At 40.7% G+C, this 26,203-nt stretch overlaps 1 protein-coding gene across 2 annotated transcripts in view; it reads left to right on the top strand.

Moving 5' to 3' along the window:
• The first annotated feature begins 3,601 nt into the window (after window positions 1-3,601).
• The window catches only part of UXS1 (UDP-glucuronate decarboxylase 1), a 68,038-nt gene continuing 45,436 nt past the window's right edge, over window positions 3,602-26,203 (top strand). Inside the window, exons 1-4 of one of the 2 annotated variants that reach the window (XM_082043748.1) lie at window positions 3,602-3,819; window positions 17,325-17,352; window positions 20,146-20,194; window positions 22,247-22,290. In XM_082043748.1, the coding sequence (XP_081899874.1) occupies window positions 3,723-3,819; window positions 17,325-17,352; window positions 20,146-20,194; window positions 22,247-22,290 (218 nt within the window). In that variant the 5' untranslated portion in view covers window positions 3,602-3,722. The remainder of the gene's footprint in view (window positions 3,820-17,324; window positions 17,353-20,145; window positions 20,195-22,246; window positions 22,291-26,203) is intronic. The other variant, XM_082043747.1, reaches the window with a different exon arrangement.

Below are 26,203 nucleotides of genomic sequence, written 5' to 3'. Positions count from 1 at the left end.
AGCTATACAACTCTGTGTTCCTTTCTTGGCTACCTTCAGCATTAACTAACTTAGACACCAAAGTTACAACAGATGATATTAGTGTGGTGGTAATGAGGTTTTTTAAAATTATTTTCACATTATTTCAGTGCTTTGCAACTCATTTCCTTATACATCAGTTCTCTCTGCTCAGGTCTCAGTGCCTGAGGTCTGCTTCAGTCTCACAACTCATATGGTGGAATGTCATCTCTTGCAGAAAACTGACTGGGACAGAAAGACAAGATATTCCCTATGTTTCCACATAGCAGAAGAGCCTCTCTCATGTGGCATCATGTGGAAACAGTGCAAATTATGGCAGTTTTAATTTTTCTTGATTCTGGAACTACAGCTGGGTAATTGCATGGTTCTGATCTGCTATCAGGGAAACATACATCATGGGGGTGCTGTGAGTTCTAACTTCATGCTGGTAATTCAGACAGATACACCTGCACATTCACATTTTTAATTATTAAAAAGTAATTTTTTAAAAGTACATCTCTTAAAACCCACCATTGTTTTACAGGTTGTGGTTTAATAAAAAAAAAAAAAAAAAAAAAGCTCTCATAAAGCACTTTGAGAACTGAAGCTGAAAACTGCAGTACAGAGGACAAGATATATTGCCTGCGAACCAGCTCAGAGAGCATTGCCATTAGCCGAGGTCATGCTCTCAGCCTGGCTAAAATAATGATCTGAAGGCAGATGGATGCATGCTTCCTGATGTGTAGAGCATCCCTAAGAGTCAGCACTCAAAACTGTATCATCCCTCAGTCTTTCTGTTGGCACTATGCACAAGAACCTCTGCTATTGGTGCCAGTCCTTGTCACAAGGTTGTGAATGTGACCAGCTGTAGCCTGAATCATAGAATCATAGAATGTCCTGAGTTGGAGGGGACACACAAGGATCATTGAGTCCCACTCTGCTCTGCACTGGTTTGGCTTCACCTGGAGCACTGTGTGCAGTTCTGGCTGCCACAGTATAAAAAAACATATTAAGCTAATAGACAGTGTCTGGAAGAGGGCTACAAAGCTGGTGAAGGGTTTGGAGGGGAAGCCAGTATGAGGAGCGGCTAAAGTCACTTGTTTTGTTCAGCTCGGAGGAGACTAAGAGGAGACCTCATTGTGGTCTACAGCCTCCTCACAACGGGAGGAGGAGGGGCACCGAACACTCGTCTTTAGTGACCAACAACAGAACCCAATGGAATGTCAGGAAGGGGAGGTTTAAGTTGGACATTAAGAAAAGTTTCTTCACCCAGAGAGTGGTGGAGCACTGGAACAGGCTCCCCAGGGAGGTGTCACGGCCCCAAGCCTGACAGTGTTCAAGAAGAGACTGGGCAATGCCCTCAAGACACACGGTGTGAAATAAATGTCCCTGCTGTTGGCCATCATGTGCCAGGAGAACTTTGTAGAACTTACAAGGTACGTGCCTGTACTTATAGTTGAGATATAGGGAACGTACACTCACCCCCCTGCAGTTAAGTTAGGTGTATTCTGGCTCACCTGGTGAGCAACATGGTCACAGTTGGCCCTGGTGTCATCCATAACAAACAGCTGGCCCTGTAGAGAGCACAGTTGTGCATGGGGCTTGAGACTCCTCCACCATGAAGCTCCATAAAGCATCCTGCTCCCTTGCCCTCCTTTTCCCGCCTTCACGGATTGCAGTCTGTCTCAACATGTTTCTGCAGCAAAATTGGCCTGAACAGTGATCGTGGTGCCAAGCGAGATGCCTTACACAGGCAGCCTGATCAAGTCACGGGTTGTGCAGCCTTGCTTAGGGCAGGGCAACTGTTAAGAATGCCTTGCCTGCCCCTAAAGGCTTGTGGAATCAGAATTGTGTATATGGATACCATTATGAAAAATCCTGACTGAAAACAATGGGAGTTTGAGGTGCAGGGAGGGAGTGTGCTCCTGTAATATTCTATAGCTTTCATGCAGCTCTGTTCAGCTATAGCTTTTTGATTGCCAAATTTACTTCAAGTATAAAACTCTGTTACTATTTGAATAATTACTTTGGAGTTGTATTTGGTGCTAGATTGTGTTTTAAATGGTGATGTTTTTATTCTCTTTTCTCCACATAGCTAAAAGCAGCAGAATAAACAGGCAAGTAAGGCATATCAAATACAAATCAAAGGAAACAGAAGTCAAGAGGAAAGGAGTGGCCTTAGAATCAAAGCACAGGGTTAGGAGTTAGGAAATTTCGATTGTCAAGGCTTCCTGAATAAAGTCACTTTGCCTCTCTTGGCCACAGAAGGATATTCTTAATGACTCTGAACAGCATCTTATTGCATTTATCCTTCCTAGACTCACACATTTGACTGACTTTAGTCCTTGTAATAAGGAGGAGTTGACTCTCATTAACTGTGTGGGTGTCTGTGTGACGGAGGTCCTAACTTCTTCAGTGTAAACAAGCTGTATTTCTCTACTGAACTTAAATAACCGAATCTCATAATTTAATTCAAGAACTCTTGTTCTCAAAGTCTGCTGTGGGAGACGAGTGTGAGAAAGAATATCCCTTAGCAACTGTGTGAACGCCATGCTACTCAGAGAGAAGGTTGGGTTGTGGAAGGAGATTTCACATTCAGTGAGTGGATTTCAATGGTAGGAGAACATGTTTTGACACGTGAGGAAGGTGCCTACCATTCCAAGCAAATATGTATCTGCAGTTTGCAGCAGCTGTCAAGGACTTCAGATGGAAGTTGCAGTAGAAATGTAAACCATTTTAAAACAGCCGTGAACTTCTTACCCTGAACAGAGACAAATTCATAAACTATTACTTTGGACAGAAAAAAAAAAATCCTCAAATTTTTTATTTACTATAGCAAAGAGATGTAGGCAGACATGGAAAGCACATTTGGGATGAGGCAAACGACGCGTTCAAAATAGCAGACACTGAAGCACACAGCGTGACACGCATTTCGTCTGTGCGTGTGCCCACGTCCACCCGTCCATCTCACCAGGTCACCACCTGTGGGGGATTATGGTGGGTTCGTGGATTCCCTGGCAGAGAGTCTGGGAACAGAGTTTGGCCCTGAAGATATTAAGGTGTACCTGTGAGAAAGAAGGGAGTAAAAGAGTAACATTGATGATAGCAAAATTAGCCAATTATATGTTACTATTGCAGCCTGTAACCAATAGCAAAAAGACACTTGAACTGGTAAAGACACTATAAAAAAGTGTTTGTGGCAATGAATGGAGGCTGCTATTTGTACTTAAGAACTTGGTCTATGTTGTTTGTCCGGCTCAACCGCGACAACGACCACAGCGGGAGATGACAGGTGGCCACCGATACTGAAGCACCCTGACAGACCAGTCCAGGGGCACGGCGAGGCCGCGGGCGGGCTCTGCGGAGCGCAGGCACCCTCCAGCCACGAGCCCTTCGCTTATCGCGGGCGGAGGACGGACAGACCCCGCAGCAACACCTCCGCGCCTCGCCCCACCACCCGGCCTGGGCGCGGGGAGAGGACGCAGCCGCCAGGGGGCAGCCGCCAGGAGACAGCGGCCCGCGCATGCGCCGCCCTCGGCCGCCCGCTCTCCGGCCTCATCCGCGGCGGGAGAAGGGGAGGGAGGGAGAGCGGGGGCGCTGCTGCGCCTGCGCGGGCGGTTCCCGGGCAGCCCGGGCGGGGGTAGCTGAGCCTATTCGAGCGGCGGGTGCCCGGTGGCGTGGCCGTGCAGGCGCCTGGCGCTGCGTGCCGCTCCGTGCCGCTGGGCATGGTGAGCAAGGGGCCGCTGCTGCGCCTGCTGACCGCCATCAACCGGAGGAGGATGAAGCTGCTCATGGGGCTCGCCTTCGTCGCCTATGTCGCCTGTAAGTGAGCGGGAGTGGGTCTGGCTCGGCCCGGCCATTCATTGCCCGCTGACCGGGCGCCCCCGGCTCCGGTGCCCTCCGCCGGAGCGGGGAGGACGGGGTGGCGGCTCCTCCCGCGCCCCGTTGTGCTGCCCGTTTGCGAGGCGCCGCAGCACGGCATCTCCCGCGCCGGCGGGGAAGGGGGCTCCCCGCGTCTCTGGGCGGCGGGGCGAGGGGTTTCCTCCTTTCCCCGCCTCCCCGAAACTTTCCCAAGTCCGGCGGGCAGCCGGCTAGGCCGTGGCGGAGGGCGCCCGCGGGGCCGCCGGGCGGGCCGTGCCGGGGCGCGTGTCAGGCGGTTTTCCCCTGCCCCGCCGTGAGGGCTGCGCGGTGCGCCCCCCACGCGCCTCCTCGACGGCCCGTGAGGCGGTGTTCTCACTGCGGGCGGCTTCCCCTCGGTGCCCCGCGGGAAGGGGCTCTGGGGGGCTCTGCTGGCAGGCGGCCTCCGGGCCGAGCCCCGGGCGTGCGGTGGGGCGTGCGGGCTGCGGAGGCGGCCGCGCCGAGCGGCTGAGGGGGAGCGGTGTGAGCCAGACGTGGCTGAAGGAGTCAAGTGTTTCCGCAGCCGCTCCTCAGGACGCTCTCGGTGTTGACCTGGTAGCTGCGTGAGCCGAGCCTGCGGGGAAGTTTTCCAGGGCAGGCCTCGTGTTTGGGTTTTGTAAAATCCCCTGCTGTCCTTTTAGGGGCTAAATAAAGGTTTGTTTGTTTGTTAGCTCAGCACGTAGCTGGAGTCTTAAGAGCCTGAAGAGAGGCACAGAGGTATTTGGGAAAATCGTGGAATAACCACTGACAGGGATGTTTATGACTTTATTTATTTAGGCGTGAGCCAGATAGAGTCTCAGATTTATAACGTTGTGCTGTCAGCTCTCTTGCCTTTCTTGTCCAGATTTTTCTGTTGCATTTTCCATATTAATTTTACTTTATGCTAGCCTTTTCTGTTATTAGACTTAAGTTGATTTTATGTCGACAGTACATCATGAGGATCTTTGCCTTGTCAGCCTAGCTAGGGACAAGTGATTCTCATGAGGCTTCAAAACATGTAGAGGTGAGCTAGCTTTGGGGATAAGTGTGCACATCAGATTTAGGATCCTTGCTTTGCATTTGGGAGGATGGAGAGGTACAACTCAAGTAATTTGACAGAAGGAGTGGTGTTTCCTACCCCAGAAACACAATACAGGAATTCCCTTTATTGCCATATGTTACTCTATTTGCAGGACCTCATTTAGATACTGCTGTTATCAGTGAAGTTACGTGTCATCTCTGACTCCTAGCACAGTTTGTTTGTCCAAGTGATTTCAGGTTCCATGTGTACTGAAGCGGGGACAGCTTAATGTCTGTTCTTATTTTGAAAGAGTTTAATTTTTTGCCAGGAGTGATACTTAATTTTGAAAATGAAGTTAATAGGCTGCTGTGAAAATACTGGAATTGAGTGGCAATTGACCTGCCCATTGGGACCTGGCTGTTGATTAGATTCTACGGACAGTACTTGGTGTTTGCTGCCTAGCTTTGTGGGTAAAAGTTAGCCTTAAGGAAGGGGAAAAACTGCCATATGTTTTTTTTGCTGCCTGGCTTGAAAGTCACAGAATTCTTCTTAATGTTTGTTTCTGCTTATTCTTTGAGTTTCAGAAAAAAATGGAGGTCGAGAGGGACTGCAGATCAATGTGGCAAAAAGTAGCTTGAAAACGGAATAGGCTGGTGTCTGGCAGGAGTATTTTTTTGCAAATCTAATATGTGCTTTTCAATCTTTTGACTCATGGTAAAAAGTAGTGGACTCATTAGTTATGGCTCTGGTGTCGTCGATATGGTATGATCTGCTAGTGGTCTAATAGATTCTAGAGTGGCTATTTTTTGTGTTCTTTTCTGTGGAAGTGATTATGATCCCATCCCCCTGTCCTAAAAGTGTACTCCTTGCAATATTACTGAATCATCACTGTGCTCTGGTTGCAGCCAGATAATGCCAGGCTAAAATAGCACAGAATCTGAGAAAACCGAGCTGCTGGTGTAGGTGTATGTGCTGGCACTTCTTACTTTCCTTCTTTCTCAAGTACTCTCCAAATGACTAAGTGTTTTCAGGCTGTGCACCTCCCTTCCATGGATTTCAATTCAGTGCTAGTACACGGGGAATCGGATTTGAAGCACGTTATGTTACAGGGAATGAAATATTTGGCACGTACTTTATTTTTTTATGAACTAGGAGATAGGACTTTCTTAATAGTGTCATTTTGTCAGTGTGTGAAACCCTGAGAGAATGTGTAGAGGAGTATCTTTTCTAAAAATGTCTTGTTTCATAAAAGTCTTCTGCCTTTGAATACAAATTTGTTACAAATGTGCCTGAAGAACTTCTCCACGAGAGTTTGCAAACTAAAGGAAGAGCTTATTAGAGGTTGGTTGAATGGGTCTCAGCTATCTCGCTCTCAAGAGTCATTGAGTGGCTCTCTTGGTCGTTTTCACAGCACAAGGTGATGGCCAGTCTGGCTTAGGTCTCCCTGCTCCACACTTCCCATCGGCATCCACAAGGACTTAACGTTTCCGTGCTGTGCACCAGGTAAAGAAACTGGTCTGGATCCCGTTTTCAGGTTATAACCATTTGGCAGTGTGGGTATGCAGACGGCTGTTTCGGCCTAGGAGAGGAGGTGGTGCAGTGAAGTGGACATCTGGGAGTGCTGTTGGCAGCGTTGCCATCACGAGCTTTGCAGGTCTGCAGTTAGTGTTTCACCTAAGGAATCTTGTTGAATTTGGTTAAACTACCACCATGACATGAGGTGCACAGTCAGGCTTATGTTAAAGATACCTGTAACTCTTTTTTTGGACTTAACTGGTTTCCCTAATGGCACTTGGAGTAAGAAGTATTCTTACTTTATTTGATGTCTCATTTCTGTAAATCTGATTTCTATTATTGGCTTGGAAACAAGTGTGTTATGCATAGCTTGTATATGTAAAAATAGAACCTCAAAGGAGTATTTCTATGCAGCAGGCAGTTAAAAGCTGTTGTAACTTAAGCAACTGTTTCTCTGCAAAACTGAAGTGAACAGAGGTTAAGTAACAGGTAAATGTACGTTATCTGTAGGCTTTAGGTGAAAGGGGTGATTTTGTTCCCCATCACTCAAGTGATGAATCTGGAGATAGTGCAGCTAGGCTGTCAAAATATCCCTGTAATCTGGTAGAAAGCCACTCTTTTTTTTTTTTTTTTTTTAGTATATATTTTTCAGAATTATCTTAGTTGACTTGCAGTGCTATGTCCTGTGAACATTGCATGGCCATATTATGCTACATGTGATGGGAAGTCTTGCTCAAATATTTAATTTTCATTACCATTTTAAAGAGACAAAACCTTCTGCTTCATCTTTTCTCTGATTTACTCCCCAGCAAGATGCTGCAGCAGTGCTAGTGCTAACCAAAGGAGAGAGGGGGCATGTGGAGATGGACTGAAAGGAATCATTTCAGTCACGGGCTGCACTTACATCATCTCGAAGCCATTGTTCTTAAGCTGTGGTTTCACATGAGGTGATTATTAACACAAGTGAAGTGGATTTAATCTATTTTTGTTGTCTGTAATGAGAAATGTAGACAGATCGTAAAACAGCAACCAATTAAATAGATATTGTAAAAAAAAAAAAGTTAAAAAAAAATCACAAGATTAGTAATTTATGTGCAGACTAAGAGTTATGTTGGTTTTGTTTGTTGCGTTTTTTTTTCCTTAAGCCCACCTGTTTGTGGGTTGGTATGTCAGTACATAGACACCTTAAACTCATTCCCTTTGAAGTTTTAAATGTTTATTCAGCTTTATATAGGCATACTGCAGTGCTTTAGTGAGGCTATCTTTGTAGAATCAAGACCTTATTTAAGTTGTTGGAAATAACACTCTAAAATCTTGCTGCCAGGATTTAAAGACCAGAGTTTGTCAATCTGCATTGTTTGCTTTAATCTTGGTGCTACTGTAAATAATCTACTGATGTCTTTGTATAATAAGGGAGTTGCATGTTCTCAATAAAAATAAAGTAGGAGCTCTATTTCTAGTAAAGTAGAACAGTTCTCTTTGCTCAGTCATAGATCAGATAGTTCTCAGGAAGTATGTCAGTAGCCTTGTTTCTTTTCCAAGGGAAAAAAGAATTAATAGCAGGGTGCTGTACTGAGATCTGAGATTAAGACCTCCTAACCTTTATAAGATAAATTATAGCACAGCTAGTAAAACAACTTAAAACCAAAATGTCAAAATAATGTGGGGGAAGTACATCCTGCAGCATAGAGGCTTGAGTTCTCCCAGCATTTTGAGTTTCCGTGGTTGTTGTCCTTTGTTTTACAAGGTTAGCCATTTGTTTTTGTCAGACTTCTGTCAGCAACGAAGAATGTGCTCTTCTCAGAATATCAAGGTGTGAGTAAGATTTTTGGTTTGAATCTTACCAGTCCCTTCCTTGTTGCTTGTCTTGCATGTGTTCAAAATGTAACGTATAACCTTTTACTTTCACTTTTCATGATAGAAAAGTAAATAGCTGTGAGTTTGGTCCTGTCTTATTGCTTCAGGCTGACTGTCTGAAAGTCATTCAGCACTGCTGTGGGAGAATACTAGAAGTCTTCCTTCCCCAGCTATTTTACAACTAGACAGCTGGATTGACTGGCCACGAAAGAGTTGGAAATGGTTTGGTGTGACACCAGGCTTGCCTGCTTTTTGTGTCAGCATGTCATGGATTCTCCACCAAAAAAAACCAACCAACCAACCAAACCAAACCAAAAAACAATAACAACCAAAACAACAACAAATGAAATTTGATTGCTGGCTTTGTCCTGCAGAGCTGCCTTTCATCTGCAGGTTTATGCAAATAAGTTTATTGTCTTCAGCAGCTTCCAGTTCCCTGCTCATCACGCTTCCAACTAGCCATAGCCATGGAGCTTATGACAATTTGTTCACGCTTCAGTTGAGTTTGTCAGAAGTAGAGACTCCAACTCTGCTTTGCTAGCCATGATGTTTTAAAACAATTCTTTGGCATTCTAGAGAAATTCACCCTTACAGTTCCCAGGTTATCTCCATTTAATATTTGTCTTTAGTATTTGTCTTTAATATTTTATCTCCACTTAGTATTTATCTTACCTGTGGCATGTGCAGGAGGTGGTGCTATAATCATTCTCTTCAAGGACAAATACTCTTCAAGGACAAATACTTCTTGCCCCCATAATTTTTTTTTGCAGTGGGGAAATCTTTCCCTATAATTTATATTGCTTGTTTCTTTTCTGCAAGGTGGGTCGACCAAAGCAGAGTTTAGTTGGAACTGGTAGTTTTCAACTTTTATGGACCCTAGAGAGGGAGAGGTGGGGATTACTGCACCAATTTACCTTTTTAAAAGGTAACTGGGGAAAGTGAGTTTGTTTTGGTCGCAGTGCTGACCCTTGGAGCATGCTGTGAGTCTCCTGAAAACAGTCTTAGCAGTCAAAAAACTTTAAATGAAATACAGAAAATAACCAATTTGAGTCATGACCTCTCATCTCATTACCACCTTAATTTAAGTCATGTTACCTTGGGTGGCTGCTCAGTTTCTGGTGTTTGACATGCATGCTGATGTGTCATCCTTACCTTGAGAGTGCAGAATGTTCTCCACCTCTTTGAATTTCTTCAGAAATGTCCTGCAGTTCTGCCAGCCATGTCTGGGAAACAAAGGGAAGGTCAAGGGCTAATTTAAAGAAGACAGTACCCTCCCCCCTCTCCCTTTTTTTTTTTAATTGGAGTTTTTTTGTTGTTTATTGGTTTGGTGTTTTTTGTGTGTGTCATTTTGTTTTGGGTTTGTTTGATTTTTTTTTTTTTTTTTTTTTTTTTGTTAAGATATTTTAAAAATCATGGCTGCTGTCTAGATCAGGAAAAGCATGGTTTGTGTAAAACTGCATATGATGTATTGCAGTTTTTGAGATAATAGTTCTGCTGCTTTCTCTATCCTTCACTTGAAATAGGGAGATGCGTGGCCCTAACAGCAACATATACACTTCTGTTGGTTTCTTTAACCTGCTGTGTTTCTTTAAAGCAAAGGGAGAAAATGCTTTTCTCAACAAATTTTCTGCATTTGAATTAGCAGATCACATTTATCTTGAGGTAGATATCATTACATAGTTTTTCTCGTAATCTGCTATTGTTTAAGGAAAAACAGGGTTTTTAGTTTTTTATTATTAAGTGAAAAGAGGACAGATACAGGGATGTTAGCAAGTTAGATTGCTTAGCCCTCAGATTGCCAGAGTAATTTTGACCCTATTCAGAATGTAATTATTACATAGTACTCCAGTAAAAGTCCTTCTGTTGTCTCCCATGGGAACTTAAACCTTTTGTAGGCAGTCAACATATTTGTAAACCACTTTGTTGTTTCAGGCTAGTAAATTCAAAGCTAGAAAGTTTTATGATGTCTAGGCCCACTCGAGCATATGTGGTGATGAAAATAGAAGATCCTGTTTGGAACTTCATAATTGTGATGAGTTATATGCATTCCGTTTTCTTGTAAACGTTGGATGTTTTTTCTGTTTGTAGTAACTAGTAACCTTACTTATGGCAAAATACAATGGATAGACAAAAGTGGATGAATAGTGGTAAAGAATGTTAAGCTAAAGATGTGAGATAGGAAGGAGTACAAACACTGAACACAGAACTTTAAGAAAGGACTTAAGGGAAGAGTTGTTAAGAATTTGCCATCTGGGAAACGAAGAACAGAGTTCAGTCATAAACTGACGGTGCTAACTGAAATGTTAGAATAAGTATTCATGTTTGGCTCCCCATCAGTATGAAGCTCCATTAACTCCTGTAAAGAAAGAAAATTTGCATGATGTTATATCTTACAGCTGTAGGAGCATATACGTTTGCCAAAGTTTAAGTGTACTCATTTTTATGAGAAGGTATAAAAATGTTGTCCTGGTGAGTATGTTGCCTTTGTTTGCTAGGTGATGACTAGCTGATGATGACAGCACCTAGAGTGGTGCTGTTATCCAAGACGCAGAGCATCTTTCCCTTTAGAAAACCCTGTATCCCTTTACTCTTGAACAAGATGTCATTTCAGGAAATAAAACAGGAAGAACCACTTGCCATACAGAAATCTGTATAGACATACCAGAGGAGTAGATTTTTTGATTTTTTTTTTTTTTTTTTTTTAATATTTAAATTATTGTACGTTCCCCAAAGGCATAATCATAAACTTCACCCAGGAAGGTGATATTCTGTAATACAAAGTTATGATTAGTAATTGTATGTTGTTATCTCCACTAATACCGCAGCATACTCTTGTCAGTATAATAATTTTCTTAAGCAAATTAACAAACTACTGGAATTACAGATAGGACACAATTGAGGGGTTTTTACTGTAGAATATAGGCTATAAAATTCAGTTTGAAATGCGTTGGCCAAATCTTAAAATGGTTTGGGTTGGAAGGGACTGCAGTAAAGTCTTCCCAGAGTGTTCTCCAGGCTGAGCAACCCCAACTGTCTCAGCCTGTCCTCACAGCAGAGCTGTTCCATCCCTCTGATCATTTTTGTGGCCTCCTCTGGACCGGGTCCAGCAGGTCCATGTCTTTCCTGTACTGAGGGTCCCAGTGCTGGACACAGAACTCCAGGTGGGGTCTCACCAGGGTGGAGCAGAGGGGCAGAATCACCTCCCTCAACCCGCTGGCCACACTTCATTTGATGCAGCCCAGGATATGGTTGCCTTTCTGGGCTGCAAGTGCACATTGTCAGCTCATGTCCAAACTTTCATCCACCAGTACCCCCAAGTCCTTCTCTGCAGGGCTGCTCTCAGTTCTTTCATAACCCAGTCTGTACTGATACTGATGATTGCTCCAACCCATGTGCAGGACCTCGCACTTGGCCTTATTGAGCTTCATGAGGTTCATATTTATCCACTCCTTAAGCCTGTTGGGGTCCCACTGCGTGGCATCTCTTCCATCAATGCCACACACTGAGCTTGGTATCATCCGCAAATTTGCTGAGGGTGCACTCGATCCCACTGTCTATGTCATTACTAAAGATACTGAACAGTACTGGTCACAATAGAGACCTCTAAGGGACACCACTTGTCACTGATCACCCTTCAGACATTGAGCCATTGACTGCAACTCTTTGAATGTGGCCACCCGACCAGTTCCTTATCCATTGAGTAGTCCATCCGTCAAACCCACCTCTCTCCAATTTAGCAACAAGAATGTTGTGTGGGAAATGAGTTTCCTTTATATTATTAGATATCTAATTGAGATCTGCAAAATAATTAAATTAGGACTTTAATGCGTCTGTGATAATCAACATTTTATGAGCTCTCTTTGACTGCTTTTCATTTTTGTCAAGCTTTCCTCTGGAGACAAAAAGCTTATTTTTACCAGGAGACTGAAGCTGCTGAGTGACAATGGAGAGTCAGATTTAAGAGGAAAAAACTCTCATTTTGAACGACATTGTATCTCTGAAATAGGAGGTTTGGCTGAAGCAGTTCATTCTGGACGTTCAAAGCTTAAGGTTTTGATCTAGAAATTCAAGTTACAATCATTTATCAGTTCATATTGTTCCTGCATGCTGTTTCTGTTGATAGTGAGATCTGCTTGAAACCAACATTATCTCATACTCTTTTTATTCTAAGGAGCAGAGGTGGTAGGGAGGGTGATATAGGGGAAAATTCTTAAGTCCCTTAGACAAAAGTTTGTGTAGAAGTTTCTTTAACTGAGTGTCTTGAAAATGCAAACAAAAGAAAATGGGAAAGAAAAATATTTTAAGAGAGATTACATCCATTTTGGTTGTAGTACAGTTAGATCTCTATGAGCATCACAGTCTCACTTTTAAAAACATCTGTTCAAAAATGTATGTGATGCTGAAACTAATATTGTCACTAATTATTTCAGATTATGAGTGTTTATTACCATTGTGCCTTGTGATAATCTATTACTTCATTTTAATGTCATTTGAAGAGAGCCAGAAAAGACAGATCATCCAGGGTAAAGGCACAGGCTTCCTCTGAGGTTCTGTTTTTTTTCCCAGCTTCCAGTAGTCATAGGGTTATTTTTCTGGTTCCCCAGCATGTTGTGGATGAGTTACTTAAGGCATGTAAGGTTCTCAGAGTAGTAATCTGTGTTTTATAGAAACCTCCGCAGTAAGTATTATTGCAGATGAGAGACTCAAAGGATGTTCAGGTGAAAACATACATCCTGTTCCTATATTGTGAGGATCTAGACGAATAACTTGCCTGCTATGATGTGCAGCCAAAGTCTGACTCTGATAGATAGGGAAGTGTCCATTTAATGGTGGGTGCTCAACAACAAATTGCTTGGGATTCCTGTTATACTTTTTTGTGTGTGACTTAACCAATTTGTTGGTGGTATGTATTTTGTTTTGTTGTTGTTTTAACAAGCCAATCTTGCCTGCAGGAGGTATCCAAAGGATGGCTCTTGGAATGCTGCTTTGCTGGAAGTAGCCCAGTCATCATACTGCTCTGCATGCAGCATAATTTCAGAAACAATCTTCTCTAGGAAAACTGAGCAAAACTTTAAATTGCCAGGAATATAAATGTATTCAGTAGGAAGAAAACCATTCTTTACTTGGCTGTGACTGATTTGTTTAAGGTAGTTTTGAGAAGTCTTGAAAAATCTATGATTTTACCATGAGGCTGTGCTTGCCAAGTACATGTAGCTTTATCTGTCAGATGCTGGAGGGGGAAGAAACAACAACAAATGAAACAACAAAAAAAGGATTGGTGTTTTCTGAAAACTGAGTGATTAATGTTTAGTTGGCAAAATGTAAATACCTCCTTAATAACAATACTGTGATTAAGACTTTAAGAAACAAATCTTATTTTTCTGAAAATACAGCACTTTATCGCTTCATTCAAGGCACGACACTCTTCTCTGGAAGCTGTCATTTTAAAGTGTAATGTCTGTGGGAGTGATTAATGCCCCTGATGTATTTTTAATCTTCATGATACTTGCAATTAATCCTTGCAAAAACCCTATGATAAAAACAACTGTTGTCATTATTTTATGGAAGGGATGCAGAGGGGAGAAAAGATCCCAGAGCAGATAGAGTCAAAATAGGACTACATCTTTCTCCTACAGGGCATTAAATCAGGCTTTCATATGTCTCAGAACAATCTGGATATTCTGATCTCTTCCCTAATGGCAATTTATTATTACTCTAATCATCGAGTGAGGTTTGCAAATAGTTTTTGAGAGAACAAGCAGAACCTCTACTTCTTCTCTCTTGTACGTGAGCATCTAAATTGTTTGGTTACAAGTCATGCTTCTGTCTGTCTTGTCCAATTAATCATGAATTCTTCACTTGCACGGAGTTTCAGGAGATGGTGGGAAAACTCTGTCCATTAATGCTCTCCAGTTGGATGAATAGGAAGTTCTTCACAGAGTATGTGACTCGGGGGGGGAGGATGGTGAGGCTATTCAATCTCTGAGGTTTGAGAATTCGCGTAAGGCTATTATCCTAGATAAATACATTTTTACTTTAAAAATCTGGCTTTAGAGTTGGAATTTTTTTAATTGTGAGGTGCTCAGTTATGTTAGTGTTTGGTCAAACTGGGTCCATTAGGAGTCTGATCCTTTTGAAAACTCTGTTTGTGTAGTGCCTGATTCATGACCTTGCTGGTGTGGAAGCTTTTTTAACCATACAGGTCTGCAGCTTTTGGTGCATGAACTTGGTGGGCCTGTCAAAGGGCTTTATAGTGCCTGTGAGGGTTTTCATCCTGGATTTAGACTTGTAATTCTACATTGTTCTGCTGGTGGATTTGGGCCAACTTGCCTTATTATGTTTCTGTCATTCAGAATAACTTTCCTGTCTGAATGTCAAACTGACCTTGGCATAACCTTTAGGGCAAGGAAGTGATAAGTCAAGGAAATCCTCTCTAAGCTGTAGTCATACTGCTGGTTCTGCAGGTGTGTCAGCCTGTTATGTAAACAATTGTGTGATGTGCATTTAGAAAAACAAACAAAAAACCCACAAAAACCTTAGTTCCACTGTAGCGCGAAACCTTACCTCTGATTCCTTCAGCCTTGATGTAAGCTGTATGGAACACACAGATGCCAGAGATCCTCCTTAGAATTGTGCATTCTGAATTCTTTGTGACGGAATTTTGATCAAGAGAGTTTCTGCGGCACCTCTCTGCGTATGAAAGAGACCTTGGGGTTCTTCAAATCCGTCCATATGGTATTTTCTGTCTGGTTCCTTTTGCAGTTCCATTCTTTTTTGCAGTGTAACAAAATTACTCTTCCTAGAAGTTTGATGGAAGGTTGTTTACTCCTGCAGAACCAGGATATCAATCATGGTGTTTTTGGAAGTACACAAATGCCTTTCTGAGCTCCCCTTTCCCTGCTGTGGATATTGAGCACACGCAATTAACATGTCTTCTGTTGGAAGACGGTTTCCTGTGTGCGATGTAGCTGCACTGTCTTCACTGCGGCAAAACTGGCAGAGTGGTATTTGTGGTGCAGCTGGCGACTCATTTTTTCATCAATTTCTCCTTCATCAACTAAGCCAGATGTTTCCTGCCACTGCATAAACAATATGTTACATTATTTGTATGGGTTTCTGTAGTCCAGAAAAATAACTGATTGTAAGTGTAGCTGAGTAATGTATAACTTGACAATTCTGTACCTGTAGTTGCCAGATTGCCATCATTCACTGGGAAAAAAAAAAATGGAGTTTTTCCATTAATGTTATCAAAAGTAATTCTAAAATCCTAGCCTGAGGGTAAATAACTTGAATTCAGCTTAGGCTTCAACACTGTATCCCTTTTTTGCACTGAGAATTTACTTTACCTAATTAACATAAAATCCAGTGGTTTTTAAATTCAGTTGGATTATACCGAATATCTGTTCTGGTATAAACCTTCCTTACCTTTTCCCCAGAAGACAACAGAGTTTTTATGATACCACCATGATATCACAGTGCCCTCCTAGAGTTTGCTTGGTAGCCTGTTGTGGGTTCTTTTGGGTTACTGTTTGAAGTACTCAGCTGTACTCGGTAGTTACACACAGCTCAGTAGCTGTGCCATCCCCTGAAGGGTGGAACAGCAGCTACATTACTGCATCCTCGCTCCTGTCCTCAAGGTCCCCTTTCCTGGGTACCTTTCTTCTCTTCTCAGGGAGGTGCCTGTGACTGTAGCAGCTTTTTTTGTTTTCATGCTTCTGTAGCACCTTGTTGTCTGCTTGAGATCAATAAGTAAAAACCATGAAAATGTATGTGCAAAGCCTGAATCTAGGCAAAGTGCTTCATTAGCTGCTTGAGATCCAAAGCACAGCTTACAGAAGCTGAGGGCACTTCAGAAGCTTTCTGCATGTATATTAACACTGCATATAACCTACTCCTCCTTCTGAACATCCAGTGTAATTTGGATCCTTAGGTTGAGCCTTGTCTCTTAAAGAGTAATGGCAGAATGATTTCTGTGGTGATATTCTGGGTATGTTTCCTGTGATGCTTATTGTTGCAGAGTCCCTTACGTAACTGTTCCCTGTTAACCTTGTTTGTCTTGACGATCTGAAGTTGTCAGCTCTGTAGTGTAGCCTGGTTTATGGCTGCTTGTTTTTCTTCACTTTAAACTACATTCTGTGTCCCAGTTGAAAGTTAAAAGGAAAATCAGTGTTCTGATAGTCTTTGTGTAATCACTAAAACACTTAACAGTTTCAAAAGGTTTTTTTTTAATAGAAAATAAATTGAGCAGATGAATCTTTTTGTGAACACAGAGAAACAGCTGATACATGTTTGCTGTGCTATTTTATACTGCAGTTTGTCTTCCTTAAAACTTTTTTTCCATATAAACAGTGTAATCAATGAGCCTTGTTTGCTTAGTAAGGCATTTGGTTATATTAGGTACCTTCTGTGTCTGCATAACAATTTATACATAATTAGAGAGAGAACACGTGTCCACAAGCACTTGGCTGCCTTTAATGCAGGACTCTTTTGGCTCCTCTTTGGACTGATGCAGCTATAGCCTGCAATGGCCAGTCTTTTTACTCTTGTCAGTCTGCAGTTTCCAATTTGTGTGGTTCAGGTCTACAGGATTCCTTTCTTGCTCTTGCCATTTTTTTCAATATCCTTAATAAACAAGTCCAGAGCTCTGGTTTGTTTAATCTGGGTGCAGTGACAAATTATAGTACAGAGAATTCTTGTATGTTTTGTTTATGTGATATCGTGTGGGGCTAATGACAGATAAGCATATCTGCTGATTTAGTCATCAGATAATTCCAGATGTGGACTGGAATAGTCCAGTCCTTTTTTATTGAATTACTGTATTTTCTGACTTTTTTTATAGTCTCATGTAATTTCATCAGAATTCCTCCCATATTCTTAAACTGTGTTCTAGTCACTTGGTATGTGTGTGTATATGTATCATGTATGTAACTTATTTAAATAATTTGTGATGATTAATGTACTTAATATTGTTTTAAATTCCTTCTGATGATAATAGAAAAAAATGACCTCATGTACTATTATATGACACTGTAATGTTCTCTCTCTTCTTATTTTCCAGCTGTATGGGGAAATTTCGTCAATATGAGGTAATGTATATAATTTTTGTATAGAATATCCTTATCTGAAATAAAATTAACTTACCTTTCCCATCAGCATGTATCACTGTATATAAAGTAGGTAGAAAACTGAATAGCAGCTCACTGTGTTGTTTGGATGGTTGCTAAGCAGCTGGTATCATTTTTTACGCACAAGGTGTTCAGTCTCAGAAAAGGTTGTATGTCTGCTGCAAATCTCGCCCAGGATCTTAGTCACACTTCAGCATCTGCCTTTCTTTACACAAGTTCATATTCTGATTTTGGGTTTTTTTCAGACTAGTTAGTTGGCATAGCTGGACACATAGGCTTGGATTCTGTTTCTCTTCAGCACAGATCTGACTGTATCTCACTGGCAATACAGACTTAAATATTGAAGAGCAGCAGATCCTGGCTTGCCATAATTATGTTTCTGTACCTAAAATTGGAAATGTGGATTTGAGGGATTTTTCCTCCTCCACTGTTAATTGGGAGAGAATCTGATGGTTCAGCTACTGGAAAGCAAAAAAATCCTACGTTGTCCTAGAATTTTTGCCCTTAGAAATAGGAAGGCATACTATCCACATGCAAAACATGCAGATTTTCACAGCATTCCTGCTTGCATGTGTGTTTTTGTCCTCTGGGAAAATTCACCAGGAAGACACAACTGAAAAAGAAAGGGAAGAGAATCTGGGGGCAGTGTGTTCCTACAACAAAGTGTTTGTGCACAGAAAACGAAATATTTTGCCATGTTCTTTTGTTAGTCAAGGGTTTTGATACTCTGTTACCATTCTTAGGAGCACAGAGTAAAGAAAGTTTGAGGCATAGTAAGATAAATAATGAATTTTCTGTGGGCTTTGATTCACCCAGGACAGCTTACCATGGGATCTGTTCCTGCCCCAAGCTGTCCACTTCTCCTGGAGTTTCCCACTCTTGCTACAAAGAGTGTTCAGCTGTCAGGCAAACAGCTGCTGAGCTGCTGCAGCTTCCAGATGGAGATATCATTTAGATGACCATGTTACCATGACCGGCAAACTGTGCCAGCTGTCACATGAGCAGCTGAGCATTTCCAAAGGAAGCACAAGAACCTCAGAGAGCGGTTTGAGGAGGGCAAGCAGGCATGGGATCCAGTGTATTTGTTCCCTGATAAGCCATCCTTAAAAATTATGTGATCAGCTGCATCTGACTTATTTGAAGTGCCCATTACAGAGCTATCAAGGGGGAAGACTTTATGAAGGTCTGATGTTTGTCCTCAACCAATAAGGTTGTCTTTGTTAGGAGGAAGAAGTCATTAAAAACTAAACTGCAGAATGCCAGTCCTTAAGTTCCAGGATTTGTAAATATACAATTAGAGGAACCTTTCTTGAGGGGATGTTTTAATATTCTGAGAGGTTTTCCAGATTTTCCTTGCTCATTTAGTAGAGAGGAAAGGCTATGCATTTCACAGATTTTTCACACAGCTTTTTGTAAATTTCCATTATTTGGGAAAACACTTAAGTAATTCGTGTGAATTTTTCAATATTGCTTCCTTATAGTTAATTCATACTGTGTTAACTAGAGGGTTTTTATTTGCCACTGGTACAATAAATTACAATTTGTTTTGAAAAAATTGTTCGGGTTGTGTGTCTTCGTGTAGGAATTTACTGCACTGTTTACTGCTACAACAAAACAGATCTGGTCAATAAGATTTTTTCCTAAGTAATAGACTAAACTGACTCTTTAGTACAAGTTTTACAGAGGGATATGAAGGGAACCATTGCTCTAACAGTGTGGTATATGTACATCTGCTTAATAAAGGATCTTCTGTTTCCCTAGGTGTAATGACTTCAGGTCCCAAGTAAAGGAGCTCTGTTTTATTTGAAAGAACTCGATTTTATGTTGGCTACCCATGAATCCTCTAGTATGCCAAAACTTACTGCTGTAAGATAAATAATTCCCCTTTCAGAAAGTTTAAGTGAAAAAAGAAATTATGCAAACTTAAGGAAAATCGTTTAGACTAGATGCAGGAGGTAAAATTTAAAAATACATATTCTAAACGTGTAGAAGTGTACTGAAAGAACAAACACAACTAACTGAGATGCTTTACACAATTAGATGCTAAATGAGACCTCTCAGATTTTTGCAAGATTTGTGCAACGTCTTGGAGAATATGGTGTTTTCACAAGTTACCTTTACATCCTTCATCCTTCAGCGTATAAGCTTGACTTCATTTCAAACAAGCAGCATTTGTGTGCTGAGTCAGTATTGCCCATCAGATAGTCACTTAAGTTTTGGTATAAGTTTTTTTTTTTTCCCTTGATTTTGTAAAAGTTCAAAGTCAAAGCTAGACACATTTGCCCTTCTCTCTTTTTGATTGAAATTACGGTTACAGTTACGGCATTTATGACATCAAGGGAAAACACTTTTTTTTTTTAGCATGTTTGTAGCATATAGTGAATGGAGACCCTAAAAAGACATCTTAGGCATTTGCATAGTAAAGCTACACTCAAAACTATTTCTGCTGACCCTACTGTAGTGCAGCGATTAGACACTTTTCTATGATGAACTTCATTTTCTCTGTACAATGAGTGTCATTTTTATCATCATCACTCTTTCCTGTGGGCTTGTTTCAGTTTCTGCCAAACTTGGTGACAAGACTAGCTAATTTAAATGGGAACTGGGCCACCTGCCTTCATTTGCTTTGTCTTTGAAGTAATACTAACTTGAGATACTTTGAAGATAGTGTTTTAACAGGAGATGCATGATGCACGTGCAGTGGACCAGCTGTTGCTTAGGTATGAATTATGTTTTTTCTTTTCTTGCCAACAGGTCTCTTCAAGAAAATGGGGATCAGAAGGTGGAAAGTAAAATAGAGGAGGTCAGTTTGCTAATAGTTGCAGTCTGTTTTGTTTTGAGGATTCATTTCACTCGTTTCATATTGAAAGGGTGTATCTAGCTCTGTCTCATTACTCTCCATTCCACTAAAACCATGCAAAGCGTTGGATTTCTGTCTGTACATAAGTTTTTGAACTGTTTCTCATTACAGTGGAGTTCCTAACATAGTTCTGTGACTCTTTTTTTTTCCTCCAAACCTTTCTTGAAAGCAATAGTTCTACTGCCTTATTTGTTGCAGAGACTGTGGTAGACTCCTAGACTCCTCCTGAGAACTGTTTTTTGTATCTAGATGGACGTAAATTCTTTCCTCTGTCACCCTTACAAAATGTTAAGTATATATGTTTCATTAGAAACTCGAAACCTTCCCATGATGCTTTGCTTTGTTCTGAACTAATGAATAAAAATAACTGTTTGTGGTTGGGGATAGTGTGCTCTACCAGTGCACAAGTCTTGGCAATTTCTGGAGTAGACATATGGGTATTGAACACACTGGTGGTTCGGAACTTCTGTACCAATATCTCAGTTTATTGTGAAATATTAAGAATGTGTGCAACAGATCTTTCTCCAGATGCTTTAGGCTTCCAGTCTAGTAACCATAAAACAAATAATTTAATAGATAACTAAAACCGTTAAGGTCAATACCCCTTGTGTGGGTGTGTGTGACCATACTGGTCTAGTCTGGTGTACCCAGTGTCTTGTGTTCCAGCAGGTTTATATAGCAGTAGTCCCTCTGGACACAGCAAGAAGCCTTCTGAAATTGCATAAAATAAATTGAAAGACTGTGTTCTTAGTTCATGTCTTTTTCATACCTTTTTATTTTTTTTTCTTTCCTTAAAAATCTTGTAAACATTGGAACAAGCATTCTGAAAATCCCAGTTGTTTAACAATAGTCAAATGCATGAAAATCAGTGGGTAGATAGAATTGCTATAAAGTGGGAAAAGTTGCACATCTTGTTTTTAAAGCTTTAGTTGTACAGGATCTTGAGCCATCAGAATTAAGTAAACCGTTTCAAGAACTATTTGCTGCTTCATAGAGCTAAATGTTTAATGAATATAAATTACATTGCTGTATTTCTTCTTAACATGAATATGCACCTTATTTCAGTTCATGAAGTTCTTGAATTTTCTAGCTCTAACTAGCAGTATTTGTACAAAACTAATTAATGGTGATTGGTGATATATTGCTATATAGTACAAGTTCAAGTGATAACTCTCTGGTAGCTTTCAACTTATGTATGACCCTAGATGGTATATTTTGTTACAAGGATTTTTGTAAACTTAAAAACAAGAGTTCAGGGACGTGCTGAAATTTGGCAGGACTGTTAGAAATTTGTGTCCTGTGATAATTTCAGTCAGCATCCGTTTCAGGTTATTCTCTCCTTCAAAACAGTGAAAATGCAAACAGAAGCCGTAGTAGGAACACTATATTTTCTAACAAGTTTATTTTTATTAATATTTTTTAAAGCCTAGATACACTCTGAAATCATGATGTAAACCATATCTTAGATTTTTAAACATGATGTTTCTTTAAATTCATATACGATGTTCTGAGAGAATTACAGCCTGTGCACTGGAGCCAATGCCTCTATTTCTGTGTAGTCTTAAGTATGTGTATCTGCTGTCCATTTAAATAGTTGAGGTCTACTGACTGTCCTATTTTGCTGTTGGTCAATAGAGATTGCTTTTGACGACCTCAGGCAAGCCACCTGGGACTTCACTTTGCCAAACGTGAATCATAACATCGGATGTTCTTATTGACAAGGCTGTGGTACTCATAACCTTGCGGTGTTTTGTTTTCAGTGGTAAGCAAGGTGATTTGACACTGTACTAGGTAACTTGATTTTTGGTGCAAAATGTTCAAGGACTTTTTGACAGGATTCTTTAAGAGACAAGTTTATTGGAATGTCTTCAGTGAAGCTCTTCATAGGAGACTGTTTGCCATGATTTTTGCTCTGAAGTAACTTCCTATATGCATGTTTTATGATGCGAATCTTTTTCTGTTCTTCAAAGTTTAAATGTTATTCCTTTAATTTAGGCTGTTGCGCCTCTAAGGGAGAAAATCAAAGATCTAGAAAAAAGGTATGTCTTTTTCGCTAAATTTGGGAAGCATTTAAAAAGCAGTATCTGTTTGTATTGATCAATTCTGTCCTTGTAGACTTGAGATAAAAGTTTTGTGTATCCAGTCAATGCCTTTGGATTTTTATTGTATCTAAGTGAGGATGAGACCTTGAATGCTGGAAGACATTAATGCTTAAGGTATTCAGGTCGACTAATCCCACTAAAGTAAACTGGGAGGGCTGGATTTTTGTGAAGTTCAAATCCTGTGGAGGAATTTGCAGTTCTGAGTCCAGCTGGTGAACAGATTACCGTGGTTTACTAAGACCAACTGAGATGTGTGCTAAAACATATTAGTTTCAGCTTCAAGATACTGAAAATATGTTTCACCTCACATTTCCCACAGTTACCATGATTCAGCTAATGTACGGTGACTTGCTTGTAAATCTTAGTCTGTGCATGTGCTTTGGATGAGCCCAAGTGATTCCCTCCTCTCAGGATTTATAAGGGAATGTGATATCTTGGATTAAACTGGATGATGCAATTGAGCAAAAGCAGACAAGTTTTTTGATGGCCTGCAGTTATTAAATGTGCGCTGTACTTCCACAAGCACCTTAAATTGTCAAAGTTGTTAAAAAAAGAAAAAAAATCTGAGCTTGATCTACTTATCCCTGAATGCTTGAGTCCACCCTGCCACAATGTTTCCTCTCTCTTGTGCCAGCAGAACCACTTGAGTGCTGATAGTGGGTAAACTGCATGGGGAAACCAGGCATTTCAGTCTCCTTGCGACTAACTCCCTCGCTCCCCACTCTGGTTTCCCCTCTGCCAGATCAGTTCTCCCATCTGAGTGTCCTCACAGGCAGATGCTTTTCATCACAAAATAAGGTCTGGAATAGGGGTGGGAATTGGCAGCTCTGACAAGGATACTGCTGCTTTTGACAGTGATACTGTTTCACAATTCACACTGTCCATACCCCAACCAACAGATAAATGAGAATGCTGCATTGCAAAGGGCCAAGTCTGGACTTAGCCAAGCAGTGCCAGTGAGCCTGCATGGTTACGTGTGGCATACTGGTGGTTGTGTGCTGTTCCTCTGGAGAGGGGGGCAGGATTCTGTTGCTTTTGGCCAGAGGTACACTTGATACCCAGAGTGTTTTGGTGTTCCAAGTTTTGGCTTGCCACTGAGCTGTTGCCCCTTCTGCTCCCACGTCTTATATGCCATTTAAAAAAAAAAAAAATCATCAGTTCTGTTTTTTTATAATCGATTTGAAAAATTCAGGGACCTGCCACATGCAATGTGTTTCGGTGACAATACTGGTCTTATTGCTCACCTCTTAATATACACATGAACTTTGTGGATCAAATAAGGTGATGTATTTTCAATATGAAACAAATTGTGGATTGTGCATGTGATACTGCCGTCATACCAGTTATAATGGTCAAATTACAGAGTAAGGATTTTATGTTCAGATGAAATGATGCCCTGCCTCTGTTCATGTTACTTATTTAATCTTTATTGATAGCCCAGTATATCTTCAGCTGCAGTTGTTGTTAATTCAGGTATTTCCTTCTGCCATTCACAGAGGACCTTTCTGTAAGCATATCCTCATTGGCTCTTTTTTATAATTGTTATATTTTTCCAAATGAGCAGTGAGTTGTTGGGTGGAACTGTTAAGTTAAAACTTCTTACAGGAGCCATCTAAATGCTGTTTTCTTTTTGAGCAGAGTTTGCAGTGTATTGACGAGTCTTGCTTTAAATGCCTAGCAATGAGAAGAAATAATCAAAGTGTTTTTTTATTTTCACAAAATATGAGCTAATGGGACCTTACGGCCCGTATCAAAATATGGGCTCTTATTGCTGTTGTGTTTTTCAAATAATGTAGCAATTTACCTCTTATGGTTCAACTGCATGTGGATCGTTGCAATTAGTAAATTTTGAATTTTATATCTGTGTAAAGTGACAGTAAATTACTACTCACTGTCAGCTACCTGAAGGCTGCTCCTGTTTGCAAAGCTTATTCTCTGGTGTCAAATGTTTTTTTTTTACCTCATAAGCTGATAAAACCTGAACACAAGCCATCGTCATACTTTTGGGGAAGCAGGAAAGACAAGAATTCCTTAATGCTAGTCTCATGACAAGAGATTGTTTAGCTGAAACTAAAGCTGGAAAGCTTTTATTAATAATTTGCACAGCAAAGTCATTGTGTATTAATCCACGCAAACATTAGGTCAAGATAAACTTACTGTTGTTGCCAAAAGATGAGCATTCAGCTAGATCAGTTCCAGACTACTGCCCATTGCCTCTAAGCCAGCAGTGGTGCAATGGAAGGACCAAAACTGGTTGGGAGGTCCCTTTGGCAGCAGTAGACTCCATGCTGGATTAATGTGACCTTAAAATAGTGGTCTTAAAAATGGAGGAGACTGACCTTTACCTTGCATCAAGTTATTTGGCACTTTTTTTTTCTTAACTCTGTGAACCTCTTGCTGTTTTTGGTGGACTTGCCCTTCTCTCACAGGCAGGTTGTTTTACCTGTCTATGTTATACTTACACACTGCTGTTTCTTATTGCTTCAGCTTAAATCAAAGAAATAGGGTTACTGTTAGTGACTCATGTGGTGATACAAAGCGAGTGTAGGTAGCTTCTCATTTCAGACATCCTGTGTGCATAACATTGGAAGATTCTGCTGCTGTATTTCCCCTCTTCGGGAAACTGAAAACGGCTTTCACTCAGGGATGGAAAGTTGACACAAGTACAGAAGCATCTGTGCTTTGCCTCTGAGTAATTTGTGTTGAGCCAGTACTGCAGGTTAGAAGCAGTGGAGGTGCTTCCAGATCAGAGCTGTAGAGTCAGTTCAATCAGAGTCTGTTTGTGAGTAGATGAAAATGTCGATGTGAACTCTTGGCACATACATCCTCTGCATGCTACATCCAATTGTATGTCTAGTGTGTGGACTTACCGGAGGAGAAGAGCAACCTCAGTTTGATTTCTGTCCAGTGTCGCATTGATATTTAGTTAAGAAAAACCTGAGCTTTTAAAATATTGCCAAGACTACAGTGGTGCTTATGGGAATAAAATAAAATTCACACCACCTTTCACACCTTCCTTTGAAGGAGTTTGTTGCTAAATGTAGAATGCATGCTGGTAGGGAGAAAAAGAAGTGATATAAGTCTATGTCCATTAAATTGTTTGAGGCTCTAAGCATCAGTTTTAAGCTTGAAAGAGCACCTGAGGTTTGTATATCATGTAATTTTATTTTAGGATGTTTTAGTTTAAGTTCCTGTGAAGAAGAAGGTGCAAAAAATATAAGTGAAAATAGCTTGAAGACCATCAAAACAATAGCATTCTACCTGAAGAAAATTAAGATTAGCTTTTGTACTGAATAAACTCTCTGGTAAAAAATGTTGACGTATCTTAAGAAGAGTTTCTTCAACATTGATTGTAAACTTTACATTGATTATTGTGAAACTTTAAGGACAATTAAAGCTTTAAACTTCACATTGAAACTTTAAGGAGAATTGCTTGAAGTCAGTGTGGTAAGTCAAGATAAGTTGCTTTCTTTTCCGGAACTCGTTTGCTTTTTAAAGCTTTAAAACACAAACTTTTTTTTTTTTTTAATTATTATTTTATTCTTTTGTGATGTCATGTCTGGCACCAGCAGAAGCTCCCAAAAGATAGAAGCCAGGTGATTCATTTGAGAAAGTCAATTAAGCAGAAATTTTAAAAGCACCTTTTGCAGATCAATTTTGCTATTTTTCACAGTGCTTTTACAATGCATAGGCATGTTCTTATGTTAGCCAAAATCCTTCTATAGAGAAAAGGAGTAAACATATCCTTAGTAGAACTTCAAAAATGGGAGGTTGCCAGAGTAGGTTTTCATATTACAAAGACAGATATATGAAAGAAGCAGCAAAGCTGAAACTCAACATGTTTTTTCTT

Source organism: Streptopelia decaocto (assembly GCF_964273445.1).
Source record: "Streptopelia decaocto genome assembly, chromosome: 1".
Taxonomy (NCBI): domain Eukaryota; kingdom Metazoa; phylum Chordata; class Aves; order Columbiformes; family Columbidae; genus Streptopelia; species Streptopelia decaocto.
Note: the sequence above shows the minus strand (reverse complement) of the source record. Positions and strands in the feature narration are given on the sequence as shown.